Source organism: Musa acuminata, chromosome BXJ2-3, assembly GCF_036884655.1.
Source record: "Musa acuminata AAA Group cultivar baxijiao chromosome BXJ2-3, Cavendish_Baxijiao_AAA, whole genome shotgun sequence".
Taxonomy (NCBI): domain Eukaryota; kingdom Viridiplantae; phylum Streptophyta; class Magnoliopsida; order Zingiberales; family Musaceae; genus Musa; species Musa acuminata.
Genome location: NC_088340.1, coordinates 3,221,185 through 3,246,322, shown reverse-complemented (window position 1 = coordinate 3,246,322; position 25,138 = coordinate 3,221,185). Strand labels below are relative to the sequence as shown.

Below are 25,138 nucleotides of genomic sequence, written 5' to 3'. Positions count from 1 at the left end.
TCTTTCCCCATGAATTGGTATCCATGCACACTGGTTTTGGTGGTCCATTGCAGACATGATCACCATCGAACAGCGATGAGAGCGAGTCCAAAAGATGAAATGAGAATGAGGATTTAGGAAGAACAAAAAGAAAAGATCAATTGGACCACTAAAAACCACAGGTTCTGTTCACAGTCACTCTGATATTTCTTTTCTTACTCGATAAGAGAAAGTAAGGATAAGGCGAGGAATGAAAGGGAAAGGCAAAGACTGTTGGAGTGCAGAAAGGGGACCGACTGTATGTGGCAGCGCAGCTTTTGGTCTCGCTGGGCAAAGGTTAATCCTGAGTGCTTCCGCTTTAATCGTCTCATGGGTCAAAAGATTAAGCGGTGTTCATCGGTCATGTGCTCGCCATGGCCTCTGCCATCTCTGAAGCAGCTCCACCCGCTTGTCTTCTCTCGGAAGACGTGCTGCTGCACCCACACAGTGACACGGCTGCTTCTTGCTTCCATGCTCTTTCCCGAGTGTCGACAACATGATGCTCGACGTCTTCCACACTCTGCACTCCGTAGTTATCCGGTAAGTTTGGCAATGGTGCATGAGAATTTACGTGGAATTAAACGTACTCCATTATCATTAATTAGTACATGAACAGAGATACTAATCAATGTAATCGCTATGAACAAGAAAAAGAAAAAGGAAATTATCCTTCGATTATATCCTAAGCTTTCAAGCTCCATGTATGGCGATGCTGACGGAGCTCGGCAGCCAATTCCCGGCGCAGCCTCCCTTGTTTGTATCGTTGTTCGCCTTCACCGATGATAGCCGTACCGTAGATCGGTTGTTGACCTCTGAATTGCTCCTCAGTTGATTGATGCTTGGCACCAGTACCCTGTCGGTCCATTCGTCGAACACCGTGGTGGCTCCGCTTTGCCAAACCCCGCCAACTATTCGATCGAGTGCCTCCTCATCGATCCGTAATGGTCGACCGGTGCCCATGATTCTTGTGAATGTCGAGGATATCGACTCGGAGAGTGTCTTCTTCAATGTGCTAAAGTCTACGGGGTTGAACACGATGGCTTCATCCACTATATCGATTAGCTCAGAGGCATTCGACGATGATGTTGGGCAGTCGACGGCGAGCTGCCCGTACTTGTGCTCGTGCTCCACTGTGAGGTCACTGGAATTCCACGAACCCTCTTCGCCATCATCATCATCTTCGCTGACAGCCAAATTCAAATCGAGAGAAAGGCCCTGACTGCAAGACTGCTTTCTCTGTTTCGGCGGCTGCTCATTCTTCAATGGCGGATCGGGATGTCGCTTCCTGCTCTTTTCCCCGAACGAGAGCTCCAGTTGCCACCCTCTGCATTGGAGATGGCAGTCCTCTGAGTTCCTGAGATTGTCAGGCCACCGATCTGAAATGAGGATGAAGATGATGCCGCCATGGCTGACCTCCCGGCCACGAGAATCCAGGAGTCGACCGCTTTCGATGGCACGCTTGATAGTCCCCCTTACGAGATCGTCGGCATGATCGATGTCTTCGAGCACAATTATGGAGCAGGGATTCTGCTGGATGGCCTCAGCGATTTGGTCCAGCAAAGTCTTGACATCCATTTCTCCATCATCACCATCAGCAGACGATGGGCTACCGAGATTGATTCTGACCGGTGCAGCGTTGAACATGAGCTCCGACAGGGCAGCAGCCATCTTCCTCTTCCCAACCTTATCGGGTCCAGTGAAGAGCAGCCATGAACCAGCCCTGGCCCCAACGCTGCGCCGCTTACCATTCCCGGACTTGAATCGCACCACTGCAGCGGCGATGGCAGAGGCGGCCTCCGGCTGCCAGCTGACGGCCTTGGTCAGGCCATTAGAGATCCTCTTCAGGGAATCAGCATCTGGAATACCTGTGATTGTTTTGCTTCGTTGGTCACTAAATTGATCCCAAGATCTCTTCGACAAGGCCACCGTGCGCTCGCCATGGGGTTTCTGCAATGGGGCACTGAGAGGCCGCGAGAGCCCCAGAACAAGGTCTGTCTTCACCGGGCTTATATGGTCTTCCAGTGAGTTCGGCTTCAGACTGCCATCACCGTCATTTCGAGTTGGAGTTGGTTCGAGATGCTGCTGTGGAAGAATGGTGCAGCTTCTTGAGCTTAGCATCGGAAGACTTGGGGCCGGAGTTCTTCCAGAGGTGATAACATTTGCACGAAGATTCATGTGGAGGCGAGTGCATCTGCCACACCATTTCCTCAGCAACTCTTCAGCCTTTTCCTTCTGAAGAAGCTCCTGCTCCTCGATCTGTGCAAACGATGTAACCTTAGCTCGTATCTTGAATCCATGGAGATGAATTTGAGACTCGCAATCGATTCAAAGTTCAAACCTGAAGGTGGTGATCGGATGCGGGTGTCCTGCTGGGAACCGCGATCTGCAACCACCGGGGTAGACTTCCCTTTGACTGCTGTCCGGGCTTTGAAGAGCGGCCCTCTGATTCGTTTGGTACGAGCTTGGCAAGCTCATGCTGATAGCCCGCCATGCAAAGTTGGCACAAAGCTGCCGGCTGCGAGCAACTGCTGCTTTCCAATGGTCGAGTCAGGACGATGGCAGCGGTACCAGCTGCCATGATCGAGCTGCTTGCGCTGTCATTGCCTCCGGACCTGGAATCATACAAGAGTTGTCGCAAGATCAGAATGAGCAGAGCAACAGAGTAGGTGGAACAGAGTGTAATCTCGGTTTCATGCCTTGGGAACAAGCCGGCCATCGGTGGCGACCTCGGCGGGATGGGCACGGCCTGGAGGTCCCAGTCTCCCTCCATCGTCGGGTGGTAGACTTGGCATCTCAGATACGTCGCGCATGTCGCAGTCCCGACCACCCAAACTCGGCCTCTGCTTCCGTCGCCTTCTCGGAGCTTGGACAGTAGCCGCCCCATCTCCGTCAGTGCGGCGCGGGCCATCTGCTGAACCGAGCTTGCACCGGATCCGCCGGGGCTCTCCACAAGCCATTTCAAGTCCCCCAGATCGAGAACTAGACCTGCCATGCCACCATTGGTGGAGCGAGCACGAATCACGTGTTCCAAAGTGCCATATAATTCGTTGATCTTTCTGGGTATCAAGCTTCGTTCCGAAGACGAGAATTCCTTCTCCAAGGACACGACTTGAGCCAAACGTAATGTTGCCGGGTTGTCCATGCCGAGCTCCTCCTTTTCGATCATCGTTAGCACCTCCTCCATCACCGACGCTGCCTCGAAGTCGCCGACGAGAACCGGGTTCCTCTTCTTCACCCTCGTCATTATGTCCAACACCTTCTTGACCTCCTCCCTCTTCTTTGCGTCCGGCCTGCTCCTCCCCTGTTTCTGCTGCAACCGAGGACTGATGTATACGTTCCTCGTGCCCGGAAGGCTCGGCGAAGCGGCGGCAGCGTCAGAATCGGAGAAGAGCGAGTGCTCGATGGCAGCTTTCACGGCGGGGCTCGAGAAGCCGGCCTCGCGCATGACGCGGCTGACGGAGGGATCATCAAGAACAGAGACGACGAGGTGGCCGAGCTCGACCTTGACGGCGAGCAGCGGGGGCTGCTGCTGCTGCTGCTCGGGGCACCCACGGCGCTGGTGGGCCTGGGCGCGCTTGACTGCCGCAACCAGCGCGTTGGAGAGTGGCGGCTGCTCGGCGTCGGCGCTGCTTGAACTGGCACTAGCCGGGAGGCGATCGAGCGCGACGGAGAAGCAGAGTTCGAGGGCCCGGCAATGAAGGGGGTGGGAGGAGGAAGACAGGAGCGGGTGGGAGACGGCGCAGGCTCGGCGGAGGAGCCCCGAGGGAGCTGCGAGGAGGTTGGCTGCCACGTGGAGCGGCGTCGTCTGGCCATGGCGTCGGCGGCGCGCTTCCTCGACAGACCGCATCAAAACCGCTGCCGCCTCCGGCGTCAGCATCTGCTGTATCGTCGCCACCTCCGTCCTCATCGATTCCCCCACCCTTTTCTCCTTCTCCAATATGTACACACACTACCACAAACGAGGACACCTCTCGGTCTCTGCAGCCCCAACCAATCCGAACTATACAGTGCGACAATATAGAAGAAGGACGTACGACACAGTCTCTCCTACACAGTATAGAAGGCAGCTTTGAATAAGAGAGATGATGTACCCGTTCCAAGGTGATTAACCGCAGGTGTAGTTCACAGTGAGAGAGAGAGAGAGAGAGAGAGAGAGGACCAACAAGAATCTTCTTCCTTTTTGCCTAAGATTACACGTTAATCTTGTGTTTCGTGATGAGGATAACCCCACTATACTATGTATGAGCACAAAATCTACAGTGAGAGAGGGAACTTGCAATCCAAGTCTGCTTTCAGCCATCATGAGCACTCTGTAGAGCCTTGTTGACATCTTCCCATCGGCCCTTCTCCATCAGTCCTTTACTTACCCAAACTGCACCGAGCTCTTCCTCTCAGACTTCAGATGCAAACAAGTCCATGCATCGATCTCGTACTTGTATGGAGAGATGCAGCCAAGGCTTCGATTACAAGGGGAAAGTAGTACGAGAGATGATGATGAGCGTCGCCGAGACGTGACTCGCACGCCCGCTGGCTTTGCCCTGCCATTGCTTTTTGGCTGCGCGCTTCTCGAGCAGCGGTAGGGTTGGTAAATGGTAAAGAGGTAAACCACTTCGCTTTGAGTTCTCTATTAGTCGGTGAGCAGCTTTTGTCAAAGCTCCACTTTTAGCTTTTAATTATTACCACACCACCACATGAATTGAGATCTCTTTCTCACTGGAAACACCCTTTAAATGAGCAATATTTATTATTTACCTGTATATACATAACATGCGCATAGATTTGATTTGATGATCATGTTGACTAGTTTGACTTAGACTGACATTAGACACAAGTGAATAAAATTTGATTTGAATTAATCATAAAAAAAAAAATGATCGAACTAAGATAGATTTGCTAGCCAAAATTAAGCTATTGTTTGATTGAATAAATTAAAAACATGGTATCGATTGAACTAGGGTTTATCTAGACGAAGATGAGTCGCATAACGATGATGAATATTTGTTGACGAGTAAATCGCCCTAAAACATGTATAGATTAAGTAGGGAAAAACAAACAACCTATACGTGCATAGAAATATATATTAAAAATATATTACACTAAGGATCGAAGAAATCAAGTTATATATATTAGAATTGACTTGTAACTTAAACATTTAAGTGTTTTAGTTGAATTTGTGCCCAATATGATGTATGTTAAATTTGAATCCAAGAATTTATCATTTGCAAGAAAAAAAAAATAGATAAATTTGCTTCCAATGCCTAATATTCCAAACATACCATTCCAAAAAGCTTGAGCTAGAAATGGATTAAATCAGGCTGAAATAAGGTCAGGTTGATGCAGTTAATAGAAGTTAATTCAAACATGATCATCTAGTTGCCAAAGGAACAAAAGAAACAATCTCATCACATAATGCTAAAGCTATTGGAACTTTCATTTTGTTATTGCTATTTAATTTGTTTGGATTGGATGTTTGACCAAGCCCAATAGCATTAATTTATCTACAATAAAGGAAATCTTTCTAATCTATTAGAGAGACTAAGATGGATATGATCAAGTCAAGTTCCCAACAATTGTGCCCTACCTATGTCTTTATGACATGATAACTAACACCTGCTTTCCATTTAATTAGTAGGGGGTTGTGCTTTTTATTCTTGCTGGTCAATGAAATGGATTGTAGAAATGGAAACAATACATTCCCTTTATTTGCATAAATAAGGTCTTTGTCCAAATAATTCTCCAAGTAAAGACATTATGTCCTCTTTGTTTTTTTCCCAAAAAAAAGCAAAAAAAAAAAAAAAAGTGGGGGCATAAATTTGGCTTTTCTTTTGTCACTTTTACATATAGAATGAGACAATGGCAAACATCAAAAAGAACAGGTAAGATGAAATAATTAAAAGGAAACTTTGAAGGAAAGAAGAATAGACTCAGTCCATGAACACCATCATGAGCTCAGATGATACTGCATGATGTCCTGGGAAGAAGAAAAAGAACACTTTTTATTTTTATGAAAGTTAGCAGCTGAGCATGTTGCTTTGAAGGGTGTCTGAACTTTCCTTGAGAGTTGGTATTCCATCTCTACCAAACCAAATCTAAACCATCATACTTTAATGATCACTTCCCCCACTCAGGAAAAGGTCATGTCATGCCTCACATCAAAACTTCTTTCACAAATCTTCCATGGAGGGGAAAATGCAAGGACTTGACTAGGCTATGATGGCCTTGTGCCAATATCTGTGATCATGACAAATAAAGGTCCTGCCTTTTACAAGGGTTAGGCAGTTGATGAACATGGAACTCCTTTTGGGAGAACAAGGAACCATCATCACAAAAGGTTAAAGTGGAAAAGGAACTCTGCATCATGACCATCTCTGAGTGGGGATGCACTCAGAAAAAGCTATGCTTTCTCTCTTTATGAAGTCATTCATTCACATCCCTATTAGCTCCATAGCTTTTGTGCCATTGGATTCCTTAAAACTTGACAACACAAGGAACCCACCTTGCACAAGAAAAGGCTGATTCCTTTGGTGAGGAGCAAGCATATGCAATGAACAAGAATCCTGGACAAATGCAGACAACGTCACAGACATTTTACAAAGGTGATGGCCATGTTTCATGGGAGTTGTCACTCACCCATAATTCTTGCACACATTGGAGTGATGGATTCATTTGGAATCATCAGATTTGAATTGTAGACCTCAGTCAACAGTATGCTCCATGTTTCACCAATTTGTCAAAGCTATACCCTCATTTATGCTGCTCTTAACTCTTATCCAAAGATATAGATAGAAATCAAAAGTGGGCAAAGATAAAAGGAGGAAATGAATAGGTGTCATCATATAACAAATATGGACTGTTCTTGGCATCCTAGACATGATTATACAACACCAAGCCAAAAAAACCCATGCTAAAATACAAGATATGCGAAGCCGATTAAACACTTTCTTTGATTCAGTTAAGGTGATGATGGACCATCCTATTAGCCATGTGTATAGATTGGTTTGTTGTGAAGATTTACATCCCTAGCATCGTAATTTACAAGGTAGAAACCCTAACTCAAACCAGTTTGTGTTGTAATTGTAATTGCAGTGAGCAGAAAGCAGTTGCCATCATAACAGGTTCAGCGATAACTAATCATAAGGGTCTGTGGAGAAGTCGGGCTCCTCTGGCTTCTGTAACTTGATCTTCTGAGCTCCCTTTCTAGTGGTTGCAGCAAACTTAGAAGCTAGAATTGTGGCCCCAAGATTTTGTTTTGGTTGAGAAGTACTTGTGGAATATGTGTTTACTTCATCTTCTTCCAGCACTGTCTCCTCAGCAGTCTGCTCATCTGTCTGGGAGTTGAATGACTCTCTCATGCTCAAATCCTTTGCCATCTTTCTCCTCTTGTAGCGGCGCCAAGCTGCCTCAATGAAGCAGGCAGCCCATGTTCTCCAGTGATGAGAATGTAACCGGAAAGTATGCTGCAGCTTTCTGCTGTGGAGACGCCGAAATTGATTTGCAACAAACTTGAGGTCCTCTGCCCGTAAAGCAAAGGCCTCGACTTCGACAAGTGCTCTTACAGTTCTTGTGGAGGAAGGCAAGTTCACCGTGACCTTTGGAAGAAGAGCCCAAGCAAGCAGTTCCTCACCGCAGAAATCACCAGGTCTGAGTGCTATGGAATTGAAGAAACCTGTTCGACCTCCATTAGTAGTAGAGCTCTCCAATCTGCCACGGATAATGAAAAGCATTTCCGTCACAGGATCGCCTTCTCGAACAATGTAGGTGCCTTCTGTGCATAAAGAGGATACGAGACGCTCACATATGGCATCTAGAAGTTGATCATCCATCTGTGAGAAAAAAGGGACCTGCAATTTGGAATTGTGAAAAGAAAGCATTAGCGAAAACTTAGAACTTCGTTAAAGATTGCAGAATCGTGGGAATGTTCGAGATGTGGATAATTTGCAAGAGAGAAGTAAGATTGCAAAGCCATAAAATGAACTCCAAGTGTCCTTTATGGATGCAATTGTTTTGAAGGAGTCTGCCAAGGACAAAAACATCAATAAAGAACCAATACAAGAATAGAAACCAGAAACCGGTTCAACAAAAACCAGTTCTCAACCGGCTGCATCGTGGGATCAGTAGAAAAGAAGTTAAAATATTCCTGGTGTTTGGTATGATTGATATGTTCAAAATGAACATTATGACACACCTCTTAGTTATACACTATACATTTAAATTTTTGTTTAGCCATCAGTTTGCAGTTTTTTTCTTTTTTGAAAATTGAACAATAGCATTCACTTATCTCTGTCAGGGTTGCAGTCTGATTAAACACTTGAAATTACACAAAATCAAAGGTCATACAAAAATGAACAATGTTTTGAGGGAAGTGTAAAACAAATGGGTGGTTCTTTCTTTTGAATGTATAAAAAAATAGGGATGTACAAAATGGATCTAGGTTAACTTAATTGAAGTGTAATACACTGGCTTTTTTTGGTGGTTGTGTTTGGTTAGCTAATTTCTGTTTACACCATGCTCCATGGTCAAAAGAATATCATTCCTCTACTTAATTATTCCTAGGCATAGGCAAATACAGAGATTGCTCCCCATATTCCAAGCAGGCAATTCTCTTGACCCAATTTGCCTTGATGAGGAACTTGGCACAAAGTTTATTGAATCTCCTATAGGAATTTTTTGAATTTCACCTTTCTTTTATTACTCTAAAGCTCAACCTCTTCTAGGAAGAGTCTGATGAAGATGATGATTGATAATTTAATACATCCTGTCGCATCTATCCCCTACCATCTCCTCCAATTATTCTTGCTTAAGAGACAGCTCACTATCTGTTACCTGATTACATTTCTTACTTTCCACAGGGATGAAGAAAGATATTACAAACAAGAGTTTCACCATGAAACCACAAGAATTTTGTGTACTTCAGCTATTGTCATAGAAAGAAGGTAAATTGCTAACTTGAGGTTCGTTTAGAGTAACAATCACAATAATCCAAAATGTCAGTTTATAAATGTTGGAAAATAGAGGAAAAAAATGAAGCAGATTTATACCCGTCGAACAAGATCCAAACATAGATGACGTTGGATATCTCGACGAAGATCTGCAGGTAAAGCCTGCAATATAGATTCTTCATCCACTCCACGTGTAGCAAGCCATTTATATTGAACAAATCGTCTAACCCTATCCCGCAGATCATGAGGAAGTTGGCGATGCCTCATCCACTCTTCTGTATCTCTCCGCTTCAGTCTCCACTCTTCAAGTCTTACAGTTATGGATTGCAGATATGTCTAAGGTACAGAAAAAAGGTACAATCAGTTATGGATTGCAGATATGTCTATGCAATTTTCCAGGAACTACATAGAAAAATTGTACCAGAAGGCAAATCTCTTCATGAAGTAAGTTACTAACTGAAATAGTAGAAAAGATGAGCATCATTTAGCCAGTTCATAAATAAATTCAGAATTACATGGATGAAATGGCTCACTGATGGCGCTTAGATTATACTTATGTTGAATCTGGATGAAATTTTTAGAACAGAAGATCTGATCTGGTAATCATCCTTGTTTTCTATTTTACGTGACAAGATATTCCTATCTCTTTTTCTGACTCTATTAACACCCTAAACCAGAAAGGTCATCAATAATGAGTTAAATGAGAAAGTCTAAATAGTTTTGAACAATTATATTAACTCTTATCTTCCCAAAGTCGAGTCTTCTAAACCAGGATTCTCTGCTCCGGGAAGCATTGTTCTTTACTCCACCAGCTACAACGTACCAACAGCCAGCTTCGACTTACAATCATCAAAACATTCATTCTAAAGATAAAAGTAGAAAACCATAATACAGTCAAACATTTAGTAACATGAAAAATCAGAGTGTAGGCTAACTATTTGATTGACTCTTAGCTTTATCAATGATTCTTATGTCTGGAGCATTAATTTGGTTTAAGAATTTGACTGGCTCTTAGCTGTCATGATCGAAAAGGATATGCTTATAGGCAGCTATAAGTTCAGAACCTATAAACTTTCTTCGTATTGTATTGACACTTAACACAAGCACTCAAATATGACCTTTATTAACTTCAAAATTTGTGTCTTTACACAGTCAGTATCCATGTTTTTATCTTTTTGCAATTAATAACAATGACAGAAACATCCAAAATCTCCACTTAGTATTTACTGACATGAAGTTCATGTACAAACCAGATGCATCCACATCAAAACATCTATCATACTTTATAGACAAATCTTGGTAGCTGTGACACGGGAGTGTCTAATTTACTACAATCTGATTATATGAGCCTTGATTATGATCTAGTATCTTTTTCAGCCAATAATGATGCCTCATAATCTTTATCTCAGCACACTCTAATATGACAGCTCATCACCATATTCTCTGCATAAAGTTAAAGTTGTTTCAAGGTGCTTTTCTTCAAGACAAAGGAATGCATTAAAGGAGTTGGTTGGCAGCTGTGAACATTTCTTCATTACCAATGAGTGCATTAAAATAGTTGGTTAGTAGCTGTAAACACTTAATTTCGAAATTTCCTATGCATGAATGGTTGTTTCATGCACTAGTATTTATTTTGGTGTTTAGGACTTAGAAATGACTTTTAGAAAAACTAAGGATATTGGCAGAAGCTCTTTTGGAGTGCTCTTGTGAACTCTGTATCTCTTGGAAGTGTCCTTGAGTGGTGAGTCTTTTGCTTTCAGTTCTGTATCCTTGCTTATTATCATTAGGGTGGTGATCTTCTGTATCCCTTTTGATTTTTAAACTTGGTGATGAACTATTTTACGTTTTACCGAAGTTTCTTCACGAGTTCGTTCATTACCTTCTATGACATTTTCTATCTGAACAACTGTTCTATCGGTGTTCTTTCAAAATCCATTCTGCAATTCTACCCTCCCCGGTATCAGTTTGGTATCAGAGCTAAAGGCTAGAGATCATGGCAAGGCGGAATGGAAAAGGTGTAGTTAGTGAAGGTAGCGACCATGGAGATGACGCTGAGTCGTTGAGGCTGCAGCTACAAAAATTGCTGCGTAGCCTACAAGAAAAAAATGAAATAATCGTCGAACTTCAAAGTAGACACAACCAGCATGAAAATGATGCTCGAGAGTTTACTTCTGATGATGAAACACCTCATCTTCCAAGGGAGTCAAGAAGCTGTCGGAGAAGAAATGAAGTCAAAGACGAGTGGCAGAATAAATATAATCCCAGATTTGATATTCCCGAATTTGAAGGTAAAATAAATGTTGATGACTTTATCGATTGGCTTAATACAGTAGAAAGAATTTTCGATTTTCATAAACCACCAGAACAAAGAAAGGTCAAACTTGTGGCACTCAAACTCAGGCGGAATGCATCTTTTTGGTGGGAAAATCTGAAGAAACAAAGAGAACATGAGGGGAAGAGTAAGATCGTTACATGGGAGAAAATGAAAAGGGAGCTAAAGAGAAAATATTTACCTGATAATTATAGACAAGAGATCTTTCTCAAAATACATGATTTCAAGCAAAAAGATCTTAGTGTAGAGGAGTACACTGCAGAATTTGATAATTTGATGTTAAAGGGAGAGCTTGTGGAACCGGAAGAGCAAACAATTGCAAGATACTTAGGAGGTCTGAAGTATGAGATTTCTAAAGTTGTTCAGCTACAGCCATATTGGTCTTTAAATGATGTGAGCAAGCTGGCATTAAAAGTTGAAAAGCAACAGAAGTTTGAAAAGAGTTTTCGGTATGGCTCAAAAGAAGGCTACACAAAAGGAGGAAGTTCCAAGCCTACTGTCCAAAGCAAGGTGATATCGAAGGTGCAAGAAAAGGGTGAAGAGTCTGCTGGCAACAAAAAAATACCTAATTCTTCTACCCCAAGTGGCCGAAAATGCTTCAAATGTCATGGTTTTGGGCATATTGCTTCGGATTGTCCAAATAGGAGGATTGTAACTTTGGTTGAAGATCATAGTGATGGAGGCGAAGATGAAGCTGACGACGAACCAAAATACGATGATGATGAGGAAGAGATTACTTATGCTGATCATGGTTTGTCTATTGTATTGCAACGTAGTTTACAAGTGTCATATGTGACCGACGATGAAAGTTGGGTGAGAAAAAATGTGTTTCACACTAAATGCACTTCTCTTGGCAAGGTGTGCTTGGTGATCATCGACAGTGGCAGTTTTGAGAACGTGGTTTCTTTGGAGATGGTGCAAAAGCTGAAGTTGGATACGATCTCTCATCCACATCCATACCAATTATGTTGGTTGCAATAAGGAAATGACATCAAGGTAACTAAAAGATGTTTAGTTTCATTTTCTATTGGCAAGTATTATAAAGATAAAGTGTGATGTGATGTTGCCCCTATGGATGCTTGTCATTTACTATTGGGAAGACCTTGGCATTATGATAGAAGAGTGTTGTATGATGGTTATAAACATACTTATTCTTTTAAAGTGAATGAAAAGAAGATTATCTTAGCTCCGTTACAACCTTCCGAAATCAGTGCGCCAAAGAAGGAAGTTAGTGCTTTTATTTCTTATAGAGAATGCAGATATGAATTGGACAAGGGCGGTCATGTTTTGGCCCTAATGGTAGTAGAGGAGAACGAACAACATAAGGAGACACCGAAAATCATGCAAACAATCCTAGAAGAATTTCAAAATGTTATACCGGATGAGATTCCACATGGCCTTCCACCCTTGAGAGATATCCAGCATCACATTGATCTTATTCCTGGGGCTGTTCTACCTAATAAGGCAGCATATAGAATGAGTCCCAAGGAGCATGAAGAACTTCAAAGGCAAGTTGATGAATTGGTTAAAAAAGGGTTAATCCGGGAGAGCATGAGTCCTTGTGCGGTTCCTGCTTTGTTAGTGCCTAAGAAGGATGGTTCTTGGAGAATGTGCGTGGACAGTCGCACCATCAACAAAATCACAGTGGACTATCGCTTTCCTATTCCAAGGTTAGATGATTTACTTGATCAATTGTGTGGTGCTTATATTTTCTCTAAAATTGATTTGAGGAGTGGCTATCACCAAATAAGAATGAGGCCCGGAGATGAGTGGAAAACAGCGTTTAAAACTAGATAAGGCTTATATGAATGGTTGGTTATGCCATTTGGACTATCTAATGCTCCTAGCACATTCATGAGATTTATGAATCACATACTTAAGCCATGCATTGGAATATTTGTTGTAGTTTATTTTGACGATATATTGGTGTACAGCAAGAGTGAAGAGGAGCATATGAGTCATCTGAAAGAGATCTTTCTAATTTTGAGGCAGCAAAAACTTTATGCTAATCTAAAGAAATGTGATTTCTTTACTTCTAGTGTGGTGTTTTTGGGGTATGTTGTTTCAAAAGATGGAATCATGATGGATCAAAGCAAGGTTGAAGCTATTCTCAATTGGCCAACACCTGCTTCATTACATGATGTGAGGAGTTTCCATGGCTTAACATCTTTTTATAGAAGATTCATCAAGAGTTTTAGCTCTATTGTCGCTCCAATCACCGAATGTCTGAAATGTGATAAATTCAAATGGACTAACGAGGCTAATGATGCTTTTGAGCTTTTGAAAAGAAAGGTTACTGAAGCTCCTATCTTAGTTCTACCAAATTTTGACAATGTGTTTGAAGTTGAATGTGATGCATCTAATGTGGGAATTGGTGCTGTTTTGAGTCAAGACGGAAAGCCCATTGCATTTTTTAGTGAAAAGTTGAATAATACGAGAAAGAAATACTCTACTTATGAAAAGGAGTTTTATGCGATTTATCGAGCTTTGTCTCATTGGAGTCAATATCTTCTCGCCAAGCCATTTGTTCTATATTCTGATCACGAGGTATTAAAGTTCATTAATCATCAGCACAAGCTAAACAAGAGGCATGCAGCTTGGGTGGAGTTCTTACAATCTTACAACTTTACAATCAAGCACAAATCTGGTGTTCAAAATGTAGTTGCTGACGCATTGAGTAGAAAGCATTCTTTATTATCAGCAATGGAAGTCAAAGTGGTTGGATTTGACACATTCAAAGATCTATATGAGAATGATGTGGATTTTGGCTCGATATGGCAGAATTACAAATCAGGTTCCTGTCAACAATTTTCGATCTTTGATGGTTTTCTTTTTCGAGCTAATGCTTTATGTGTTCCATCTTGTTCTTTGAGACAAGTAATTCTAGCTGAAGCTCATGGTGGTGTTTTGGGAGGACATTTCGGCAGGGACAAGACTCTAGCTCTTGTTCAATCAAATTTCTACTGGCCTAAAATGTTCAGAGATGTGGATAGACATGTGAAGCAATGCCGATTGTGTCATTTGGCAAAAACAAGAAGTCAAAATTATGGTTTGTACACTCCATTGCAAGTGCCAAATGCTACATGGGAGGATGTGAGTCTTGATTTCGTCTTAGGACTGCTAAGAACTCAAAAGAACATGGATTCTATCATGGTTGTTGTTGACAGATTTTCAAAAATGTCTCATTTTGTTCCATGCAATAAATCAAATGATGCATCTCATATTGCTGATTTATATTTTAAGGAGATTGTTAAATTGCATGGTATTCCAAGAACTATGGTGTCTGATCGAGATTCAAAATTTGTTAGTCATTTTTGGAGAACTCTTTGGAGGAAGCTGGATACTTCTTTGAATTTCAGCAGCTCGCATCATCCACAAACCGATGGGCAAACTGAGGTAACAAACCGAAGCTTGGGAAATTTGCTTAGAAGCTATGTTGGCAAGAATATTAAGCAATGGGATGTCATTCTTCCACAAATTGAGTTTGCCTACAATCGTTCTATGCATCAGTATTGGTAAGAGTCCTTTTGAGGTAGTTTATGGTGCTAATCCTGCTGGTCCTTTGGACTTAATCCCTCATTCTACAACAAAGCAATTTAGTGGAGATGCTGATGAAAGAGCTAAGCAGATAAAGAAACTACATGAGGGTGTGAAAGCAACCATTGAGAAACAAAATGAGAGGTACATGCAAGCTGCTAACAAACACAGAAAACTTGTGGAGTTTAATGCAGGTGATTTGGTCTGGATTCATCTAAGGAAGGAGAGGTTTCCGCCGGGAAAATTTGAAAAATTGAAACCAAAGGCTGATGGTTCATTCAAGGTGCTTAAGAGAATTGGTCGAAATGCTTATGAGATAGAGCTACCTGAAGATTACGAAGTATCCCCAACATTTAATGTGGCTGATTTGAGTCCTTTTTATAATCATGTTGATGAATCAAACGAAGACTTGAGGACAAGTTTCATTCAACCGGGGGAGATTGACACGGGAGTGTCTAATTTACTACAATCTGATTATATGAGCCTTGATTATGATCTAGTATCTTTTTCAGCCAATAATGATGCCTCATAATCTTTATCTCAGCACACTCTAATATGACAGCTCATCACCATATTCTCTGCACAAAGTTAAAGCTGTTTCAAGGTGCTTTTCTTCAAGACAAAGGAATGCATTAAAGGAGTTGGTTGACAGCTGTGAACATTTCTTCATTACCAATGAGTGCATTAAAATAGTTGGTTAGTAGCTGTAAACACTTAATTTCGAAATTTCCTATGCATGAAGGGTTGTTTCATGCACTAGTATTTATTTTGGTGTTTAGGACTTAGAAAGGACTTTTAGAAAAACTAAGGATATTGGCAGAAGCTCTTTTGGAGTGCTCTTGTGAACTCTGTATCTCTTGAAAGTGTCCTTGAGTGGTGAGTCTTTTGCTTTCAGTTCTGTATCCTTGCTTATTATCATTAGGGTGGTGATCTTCTGTATCCCTTTTGATTTTTAAACTTGGTGGTGAACTATTTTACGTTTTACCGAAGTTTCTTCACGAGTTCGTTCATTACCTTCTGTGACATTTTCTATCTGAACAACTGTTCTATCGGTGTTCTTTCAAAATCCATTCTGTAATTCTACCCTCCCCGGTATCAAGCTGAGACAAACATGGTATCAGTGCAGCGAGAGGGAAATATACATAAAAAATGATATTTCCCTGGTTGTTTTCACACATGATATCACGAAGCTATGTCTACATCTTAATTACCACCGAGGTGAATATAAATTTAACAGCAGCCGACCCTAAAGGTCTCATGTTTTTAGGAGACAGACAGCAGTGAAGCATGTCATCAGAATATAAAACTTGAGTTGATATGGCAAGCATGCAGGATGTAGAAAGATAAGATAAAATATAGAAACCCTTCACTCTAGTAAAAACCGAATTAAAATTTTCTCTGTAAAGTATATAATGACGCAATATGTGGATGCCAAAAGACCAATTAAATAGGCCAAATTTGAAAATAAAGAGAAGAAAAGCTTCTTTTTTTTAGGAAAAAAAGCATTTGATGTCATGCTAGAACTATAACGAATCAACTAATCATTTTCATAACAATAGTTATTTTTGTACAAGCCGAGTCTTTCTCATGCCAAGTCAAAAGACAGACCAAATCACTTGGTATTGCACTAGATCGTTATATAACGCATTAAAATATAAGAAAGAGCCTCATGCAGTACCTGCATATTTCCGATCAAGTGTGCAAATAGAACTAGTCCAAGAATAGCGATGAGTATAGCAAACAATGTCTCCCCAATGAAAGTGCTTGTTGTCAAAGTCTGACCATAGGAACTGATAAAACAAAGGTAATGCCTCATGAGAACAACTATTAACTGAAACATTAAACCATCTACTTTTTTGTCAAGACATGTGCATTTAAGAATGTGGAGATTTATAATAAAACTAATATTTGCATTATGAGACAGTACATTAACTATGAGTACTAATTAGTGAAGATACCATACCACTAACACATCAAACAACCCTGCACGAGATGTCCCTGCTAAATGACATCTAAAACTGATGGGGTTTTTGTAAGGCTGGCAATGGTTCAATACATAGGGATCGATTGTGGTCAAGGTTAGTAGCAAGACTAATTATTGCACCAGTATGTGGATGCCTGTGCTCTGGATGCAACCCAGATACACAAATGGTCGATTCAGATTGATACAAGCATGTCAGGATGGAGTTTCAGCTTGACTTTATAGTGTTTCCCAAGACAAAGAGTTCTAAATCAAAGTCAAACATACAGTCCAATGATGGTAATTGAGATAGATAATGCAGATCATGTTTCCTATAACAACAACAATAACAAAGCCGTAAGTTTTAACTATTTGGGATCGGTTACATGGATTTTTTGCCGCCATTGAGATGTATAAAAAGTCATATATTTAGTTAAATTCAGAGTACTTAAATCTTTACTTATAATTTCTATTAAAGTCTTTTTAGGAATGTATTCGAGTTCATAAATTTGGAGTGTATCAAAGTTTATACCTCAGGTTTTGCAAACCCCACCAAAGACAATAGAAGTACTTTTTGATGAAAGCTGTAGAGAGAGCTCCATTTGTTAATGCACTTTCAAAAATACCATACTTGAAAGTGATATTATCATTGCTAGGATCACAATTGTGGAACACATTTGTAAGGTTAGCCCAATTGTGATGAACTGATTCATTGAAGGAGCTACAATCCAAAAAACTAGGAACACAAGATGGCCCATCAGTGCCATTTTCCTTCATGCATTCTGATTTCCAACATGTTGTCTGACGTTCAACTGACAGTAAGTACCATGAAGCTCCTAAAACCTGCAACATTGAAAAGCAATTCAGTAATAAGCCTAAAGGAAACAAAAGGACATGCTTATAACATGTGTTCATAGAACATTGTGTGATGATTCTCAAGGATAGCACAAGTGACTGACTGACAAAAGAAAATATGGACTTACATGACTAGCAATCATGTAAAGGAGTAGATTATATGCAGCACCAGCCCAAGCAGTTTTCGTGACAACACCATCAGCTTTGACTATTTGACAACTTAAAGGAAATATGAGATAAAGCCTTGGTATGTATTGTACAAGAACAATCAAAGCAAGGGCATTATTGTTATGATCAGCTCCTGAGTTCCTAATAACCGACCAAATAAGAATCTGAAAGATAATAAGATGTCAGAAAAGTTGTGATCTCAAATAACAGAAAATTTGATGTAAGAAAAAAACATGAATAATTTAACAACCTTTACATAAGTATAGCAAAGGAACTATTCACTTTCTGAAACCATCGAACTGTCAAATCTATAAGGTTGGCAGAAACCAAAAACATATCCAGCTTCAACACCTTTCCACCACCGATGACCTTCATCACCAGACCATCACCTCAGAAGCACTACATCATCGCAACTAACAATACTATAAACCCCAGATCACTGACTGATACCATTATTTGCTCTGCCATCCTCAGATAGGTTCATTGCAGCAATGATAACATGTAGGTTCATTGCAACAAATACTAAACATGTTTAATTCTTCAAACAAGAACAAAACATCCTTCCCGGTTCATAAGAATTGACTATAGGATTTAAAAAAACAACTATAATAATGTCATCTCTAGGATTTAACCTTTGCCTTATCCCCTGCTGATGAGAATTATGTGTTTGTATCTCAATTTACATATCACCGGATGCCTAATTTGATCTACCAGCAACATAAAGCAACCAACTAATGTCGAAATATTTACCTTTCTTTGAATTAAAAAAAATCTTAGCTGTTAAGAAAATTAGTGTTGGTTTCAGCAAAATCTCTAAAAAGATCATAAATCATCACTCACTTGATGAGATTGACTTTGAAAGAAGCATGAGCACAAACCTGCGGCAGAGGAAGAGCAGCTGCTAGATCTATAATGAAGTCTGATTTCAGATATCTCATAGCAATTCTTTTAGGGTCCATAACAAGCTCCCCTCGTCCAAACACTCTTGAGCTTGGGGCCACATATGCAGTCCGAAACTTTATCACTATGTGTAGTATGTAAAATAGATCAGCAAGCGTCCGGAAAATGGTCACAGCTACACTTACGTTCTCATCCATCTTCATACATGTACTATTGTTGCTTGTCTCGAGTTCAACTTTAGGCAAATAGAAATACAATGGATCTATGAACAGAGTGACCAAGCTTGAGATGAGGAAAATCCGATTCCATTTCAATGCAATGTCACTTCCTGGATCAAGTATGCGCTTCCTCCAAGGCTCGTGGTCCTCGGCAAATACTATGGACTTCCCGGTGTTGAAATTACCAACTCTACTGGATATGTAACCATCAGGCTTCAGTCCTTGGTACGTGGATTTAGCTGGGTTTTGCTTGTCATTAGGATAGAACCTGCATAAACAAACAGCAAGTTAAAAGCCTCGGCAAAAGTACTAACAGATCAAGAAGATGACAGAAGTGGTCATGTTCTGCTATGTTACCAGAAACCAAGAAAGGTTGAATATGCTCATAGGATTATTTAAAGAATTAGTTTCATCTCTCTACGAAATTTTGGATGGGAATCATAGAGAACAACCCATAATATCAGGAACAGCAGAGGCAAGGGTTTCTGTATCATGATTCGGCCCGAGGCTTCATCAAGCAAAACTTCGAAGCAAATCCATAATTATAACAGAATAAAACTAAAATTTTGTTCATTCATGATCTATTAGCTAAGAACTGGATCCTTGGTTCAGATACACCTCTGTTCCTAGACAGAGGACCGCATCAAGATAAGATCTTTTCACTCAATCTTCTCGAAAGTACGAGAAACAAGAAACGATAACTGACCTTACGGCCCGCTCCTTCTTAACTTCCATCTCGTCGTCAACCCTCCTCGACCCAAACATGGCTCCAAATCCGGTCTCGGCCACTGGAGAACCACAAAATCCGATCGGCAATCAACCGGCGATCTCAGAAATCACATGCCTCCTCATAGCTCGCGACCAAAAGCGACCGAAACGTACAAGACCACAGAAGACTCGCTTTTCACTTCAATTGGACCTCCGAAACCGCCAAGGCCGGATCTTTTTCTCGGCGGGGTCTTAGGAACAGCAGAAGAAAGAATGTTTCAGGCCGACTCTAATCCAGACGCCGACGGGGAGAGAGAGAGAGAGGGATCCCGTCAACGGTGACTACGGCCGATGGGGAAGACCGAGGGGAGACTTAGAACGACGCAAGATTAATTAATCCGAGAAAAAGCTTTTTTGGATTTTTAATTGCAATAAATTTGTTTTTTTTTTATCGTGAACTGTAAACTTAGCTCAGCAGAGACAAGGAAATGTACGGAAACGACTCGAGCTCGAAACCTTCTCCCTTCTTTTATGTCGCCTTTCCTACTGTCAAGTCAAATACTCGGTTTTCAATCGCCCTGTGATTCGGGACGTCTGAGTAGGTCCCATATTTTCTCCGGTCACAAGAAGGTAAATGACATGGATAAGAAACAAAGGTGCATAAGTCATGGCCTTCTTCGGTCGCGGTGATGAGTGGGTCCCAACTTCCTTCTATTCGTAAGAAGGTAGAAAGAGCAGGTAAGGAAAAAGGTGAGAAAAGTGTTAGTGTTCTTCCGCCGCGGTGATGGCAGGAGAACGTGAGGAATGAACCGTCGGTTTTGGGACCCACCTAAGCAGAGGCAACGACATGGCAAGTGATAGTGTGCGGAAGAGTTTTTATGGTTTGCGGAAGTGGTCGTGACGGCCATTAATTGTGTCAGGGTTGGAGGCAGAATTCCAGCGACCTGCCGACGAGCACCCACTTCCGCCAGTAAAGCTACCGTCAAAAGACAGCTCAGTGCCGACAGGTACCTCGAGCGTGGGCCTCAGAGCGTGCGGGTAGTAGGAATTGCTATCCTCTGCGGCACCGTCCGATCAGTCTTGAGATCCGTGCACAAAACAGAGAAGGACGGACAAATCAACCCCATCAAGAAAAGAAAGACCGAGAAAATAGAGAGCTTTGGATGGATGCGGCTTCACGTGTACATCACGGAGAATGAATGAAGCATGAAAATAATTGTTATATTAAAAGAGAATCGACCGGTACCTTAGAATTTCATGGAAGGTCCTCAAATTAGTACACAATTTGATATCTATTGAAAAATGGATTTAATCAATCAGATTCAGCACAACCTTCTTTCCACTGACCACCGGCAGCAAAATATTTTACCATCAATATCTCACCACATAATTTTTTTGGCACTTGTTCCAACTCTTTCCCTTCTTGCCATGCTTGCCCTACCATCACTCCTGGTCCAGCATGGCGTACATAAATAACCAAATGATCGTTGAATGGCCACGGATGCTCGGCTGTCAACAACAAGAAGAAAATGAGAACCATGTGGTATTACTCGTATATCAGTCATAAGACATGCATTTATAAGGTACCGAGGGAAGTGGCATTTCAACCATAGTATTCATTGTATAGGAGCACATCAATTTTCCTATAAGGATGGAAGTAAATAAAATATACTACAAGGAGAGCAGCAAAGAACTAAATATGGCTTTGAAAAAAAGAAACAAGCATGATCTACAGATGTACAAGTTAAAAATCTTTATGAGCTTGCAGAAATAGCACTGATGGCATGTAAGTTTTGCAATGAAAATCCGACGTTAACATAAGTTATGAGGAACTATATAATGTACTGCAACACAGACAAACATATATGATCGAGATTGCAATGAAGCTTTTGAGAATACCATCAACAAAGAAATTAAAAACAGTTATGTCTTATGATGTTGCAAATAGAAACACTTGCAGTTGTATGTAGCTGCCAGACCTCACTTCTGGTCTAATCAGATCTGTTAAAAATTCGTATGGTGTTTATTGGTGTAAGCATATGGATCGAAAGTTGAAATAACCAACAAACTTTTGTAAAGCTAACATCACCACAAACAACACGAAACAGAGCCTGTAGTCAAGTACAGTGTGATTGCCATTATACAAGATGCAATTTGTAAAACCTAATTATCTAACACAGTGGTTCATATCATATCAAATGCCAGAACCGATGCTATTTAGTAGTTTGTTGTCCACTAATTGGTTAGTTTTACCTGGTTTCGGGAAGCCTGCAGGAATTTTCCATGGATCCAAAAGCCCATTTCCAAACTCATAAGCCACATCACAAGGCTGCTCCGTTGACATAACTTCCATGAGTGGTGTCACCGTGAAGTACAGAGGACTATAATATTTACCCAAACCGAATGGTATTGATCCACCTGAAGCGTTAAAAAGCATAAACTGATTACTATGTTTTAGTGACCACTAACAGAAGTACAGAGCACCAATATTCGATGAGATATACAAAATTCTAAAAACTTTCAGGTCATCCCAACAAATATTAGTTAAATTGCATGAATCTCATAGGTGAACAACAATTCTTGGAAACTTTTAAAATTAGTAAAATTTTAATAACAGTTTCAGGAGTTACGTCAGTAACAGTAAATCAATATGCAAGTTGCATAGTTGATTTGAGATGGCTCAGTCATCTTGCTGCTTGCTCTTCAGCGAAAAGGATCCAAAGGAAATAACAAGAACAAATGCAATTGATATACAGAACGTGGTGTAAATTGGAACATATCCACCAGCAGAAATAATACCAATAATTATTCGTCCATATGTATCCCCATCCTTGGCATGGAAGATAACCTGAACTAAGTGATAAAGAACAATAAGAATTTATGCACACAACCGATACAAATTGAACCAAGATTTATAGCAAGGAAAAGAATTGAGATGTTGGACGGAAGCACAGACCTTTCCGAAGTCATTAAGCCAATCAACAGGCAAAGGACCTGGTTCAATGTAAACAAGAATGTGAGGGAAGTGAAACTTGGCAGATAAGAGGTCTTCCTCATCTACCAGGTGTTAAGACGAGGTAACAGAAAGTACATCAAAGAAACATAACTAATCAGATTAATAGCTTAGTAATGACAAATACAAATGCAAGTGCAATTACAATTGAAAACTTTAAGATGAATGTATAGCTAACAAAAGAAATGTTCCATGCCATAAATTCAAGTAGGCTATGACAAATTTTGGTGTCAAGTAAAAGCAACCTTGTAATAACCTACAATGTTTTAACTGTCCAACCCATAGACGTGGGTTATCATGGCTGGACAAGGCCAGGTGGAGCGAACACCTACATACAGTATTAAGCATATAATTTCAGATCTGAGGTGACACAAGTACAGCACAAGTTGGATAATTGTCAATATGCCATTGTGATCTGCATATCATGTTAACCTATTTTAATGGCCAATGGGCCCATAACAGGCATGACAGCTGAGCTGGCACAACAAATCCTTGATATCCGTGACTAGAACAAATAAATAAATAATGACAGAAGGATTTTTATGGAGTTGAGTTCAAAAGTAATATTTGAAATCAAGATTTACACTTTATCAAGCAAAAGTACCTCCACTTGTTCGACAGTTCCAAAATTCCAATGCCGTTGAATTATTTTCAAAGGTCAACAATGCAGATGCACTTTGTTTTGCCAATTTAGCATCCTGATAACGTGTTCCAGCTAGTTCCCAACATCTTAATACTAGTCTGCACTATAAAAAGCATCTGTATCAATTACTTATATTTTTTGTCTAAAAGTACATGAGATTACACCACACTATAGAAATAAAATATAGATAGCTACAGCAAGGTGATCATTATTTCTATGCACAAGGATAGATTTCGGCAATCAACTATAATTTAAGTGGAATACCTTCCTTTAACAATAGAAAGCAACCTATGTCGCCTTTCTTCAGGAATATCTCCGATTTTCTTCCTGTTATGAAGTCAAACCATTTAACAAAACTTAAATGAAAACACTATTAAAAAATGTGATTGCAGCTGCAAAGGAGCCTATCAATGGTACCACCTCAATGCAAAAGTGTTTAACATATAGTAACACCGACGTTCACATATAGTCCAGCCTGGCAATACAACTTATTGCGCTTCATAAAAAGAAAACATAGCATTGACTACATCTGTGCTGCAGTTCATTGTCCTTAGCAAACTCAATACACATTTAACCTCTCGATAGTCTCTTTATACCAGTATAGTCAACGGCACTAGACACTAGAAGGCGCCAAGGTGCCAAAAATCTCACTTATATAAAGTTTACATAATCTTCGACAATATGCAAAGACCACAAGACCCTTACACACTCTTACAAATAAAGTATGATTATTGTCTTCAGCAACAATTACTTATTTGCTTCATTTGTTGGTTCAATAGTTATAGCTTTTCTCGCTGTTGAGGCATATGGAGCATGACTAGAACGGAGGCACTTAATTATTTTCATATGATTAGTTTCATCAACACATTGTGCCCAATAAAACAAGTACAAAAAAATCATATATACAACCCCAAAAATATAAGAAAGCAAAGTATAACAAGAAAGCATGATGCTGCCAGCGGAATCTCACCACAAATAAGCGGCCGGGTGGTAGGAAGCGGGATCGATGGGAATAAACTCCTTGGGTGGGTTAAGGAAGCTCACGACGTCCTGCTCGTCAAGGTACGACCTCCTTCCACCGGGAAGAAGCTCGTACGGCTTATCGTCCCACGGCGATAAGCCTTCCTCTCGCACCGCCCGCGGAACCGCCTTGAGGCGAAGAGGCTTCCAGCCGAGCAGAAATCTCGGGCGCGAAGCGAGACGAAGAGGACGAGCCGGGGGTTCTCGACCCCCTAACCCTAATTTGAAGGCTTGCAGTTGGATTCGGGGAGGGAGAGTGGCAGGAGAGAGGACGGTGTGACCCATTTCATGCGTCGCAATTTTGCGCTCAATCGGAGTTCCCCAAAACCCTCAGTGGGGTTTCTTATGCTTTCTTGGGGCGGATCTTCTCCAATAGACCTTGTTGACGAATCGTCCAATCTCATATCCAACCGTCCATTAAGTTGGACCCCACCTATTATAATGCCTTCAACCATTGGATCATAAAAAATTAAAGTGTGGATTCCTATCCACACTTCTGGTGTCACGCGAAGCGACTTCGCTGACTAGAAAAATGCTCTCAGTGACCACTGAGACATTACTTGTCACTTCTACCTGCCTTGTCATTGGACGTAACCGTGAGGTCCATGCGAGCCCCACAGGTGAGAACATGACCGCCTTGCTTGTTTGCGAGTTGAATAAAAACAAATCTATATTTGACACCCATACCTATGTTACCCAAGTAGTTACCTAGATTTTTATTGGGAGAAGTGTGGCCCAAACTGTATCCTGAAATCGTAAGCCAGACAAAGCAACCACTGGTCGAGACATAAAGTAACTCATTAAATAAGACCTCTGATGTTCTACGC

General features: G+C 41.0%; 3 protein-coding genes across 3 annotated transcripts; all 3 read right to left on the bottom strand.

Annotated features, from left to right (window-relative positions):
• Nucleotides 1–81: 81 nt before the first annotated feature.
• LOC103976898 (protein SMAX1-like) lies at nt 82–4,683 on the bottom strand. The gene is made up of 3 exons (XM_009392241.3): nt 2,715–4,683; nt 2,357–2,630; nt 82–2,274 (listed from the first exon to the last, which is right to left on the bottom strand). Exons 1-3 carry the CDS (start codon nt 3,923–3,925, stop codon nt 709–711), a joined length of 3,051 nt encoding a protein of 1,016 aa, XP_009390516.2. The 5' UTR covers nt 3,926–4,683; the 3' UTR covers nt 82–708.
• Nucleotides 4,684–6,826: 2,143 nt separating this feature from the next.
• On the bottom strand, nt 6,827–20,039 carry LOC135606938 (cyclic nucleotide-gated ion channel 17-like). Its single transcript, XM_065098325.1, has 7 exons — nt 19,634–20,039; nt 18,688–19,195; nt 17,770–17,973; nt 17,319–17,629; nt 16,505–16,616; nt 9,057–9,293; nt 6,827–7,859 (listed from the first exon to the last, which is right to left on the bottom strand). Exons 1-7 carry the CDS (start codon nt 19,690–19,692, stop codon nt 7,146–7,148), a joined length of 2,145 nt encoding a protein of 714 aa, XP_064954397.1. The 5' UTR covers nt 19,693–20,039; the 3' UTR covers nt 6,827–7,145.
• Nucleotides 20,040–20,835: 796 nt separating this feature from the next.
• LOC135606939 (uncharacterized) lies at nt 20,836–24,640 on the bottom strand. The gene is made up of 7 exons (XM_065098326.1): nt 24,262–24,640; nt 23,556–23,618; nt 23,253–23,389; nt 22,592–22,629; nt 22,435–22,483; nt 21,889–22,053; nt 20,836–21,144 (listed from the first exon to the last, which is right to left on the bottom strand). The coding sequence occupies exons 1-7, from the start codon at nt 24,594–24,596 to the stop codon at nt 20,948–20,950; spliced, it is 984 nt and encodes a 327-aa protein (XP_064954398.1). The 5' UTR covers nt 24,597–24,640; the 3' UTR covers nt 20,836–20,947.
• Nucleotides 24,641–25,138: the final 498 nt, after the last annotated feature.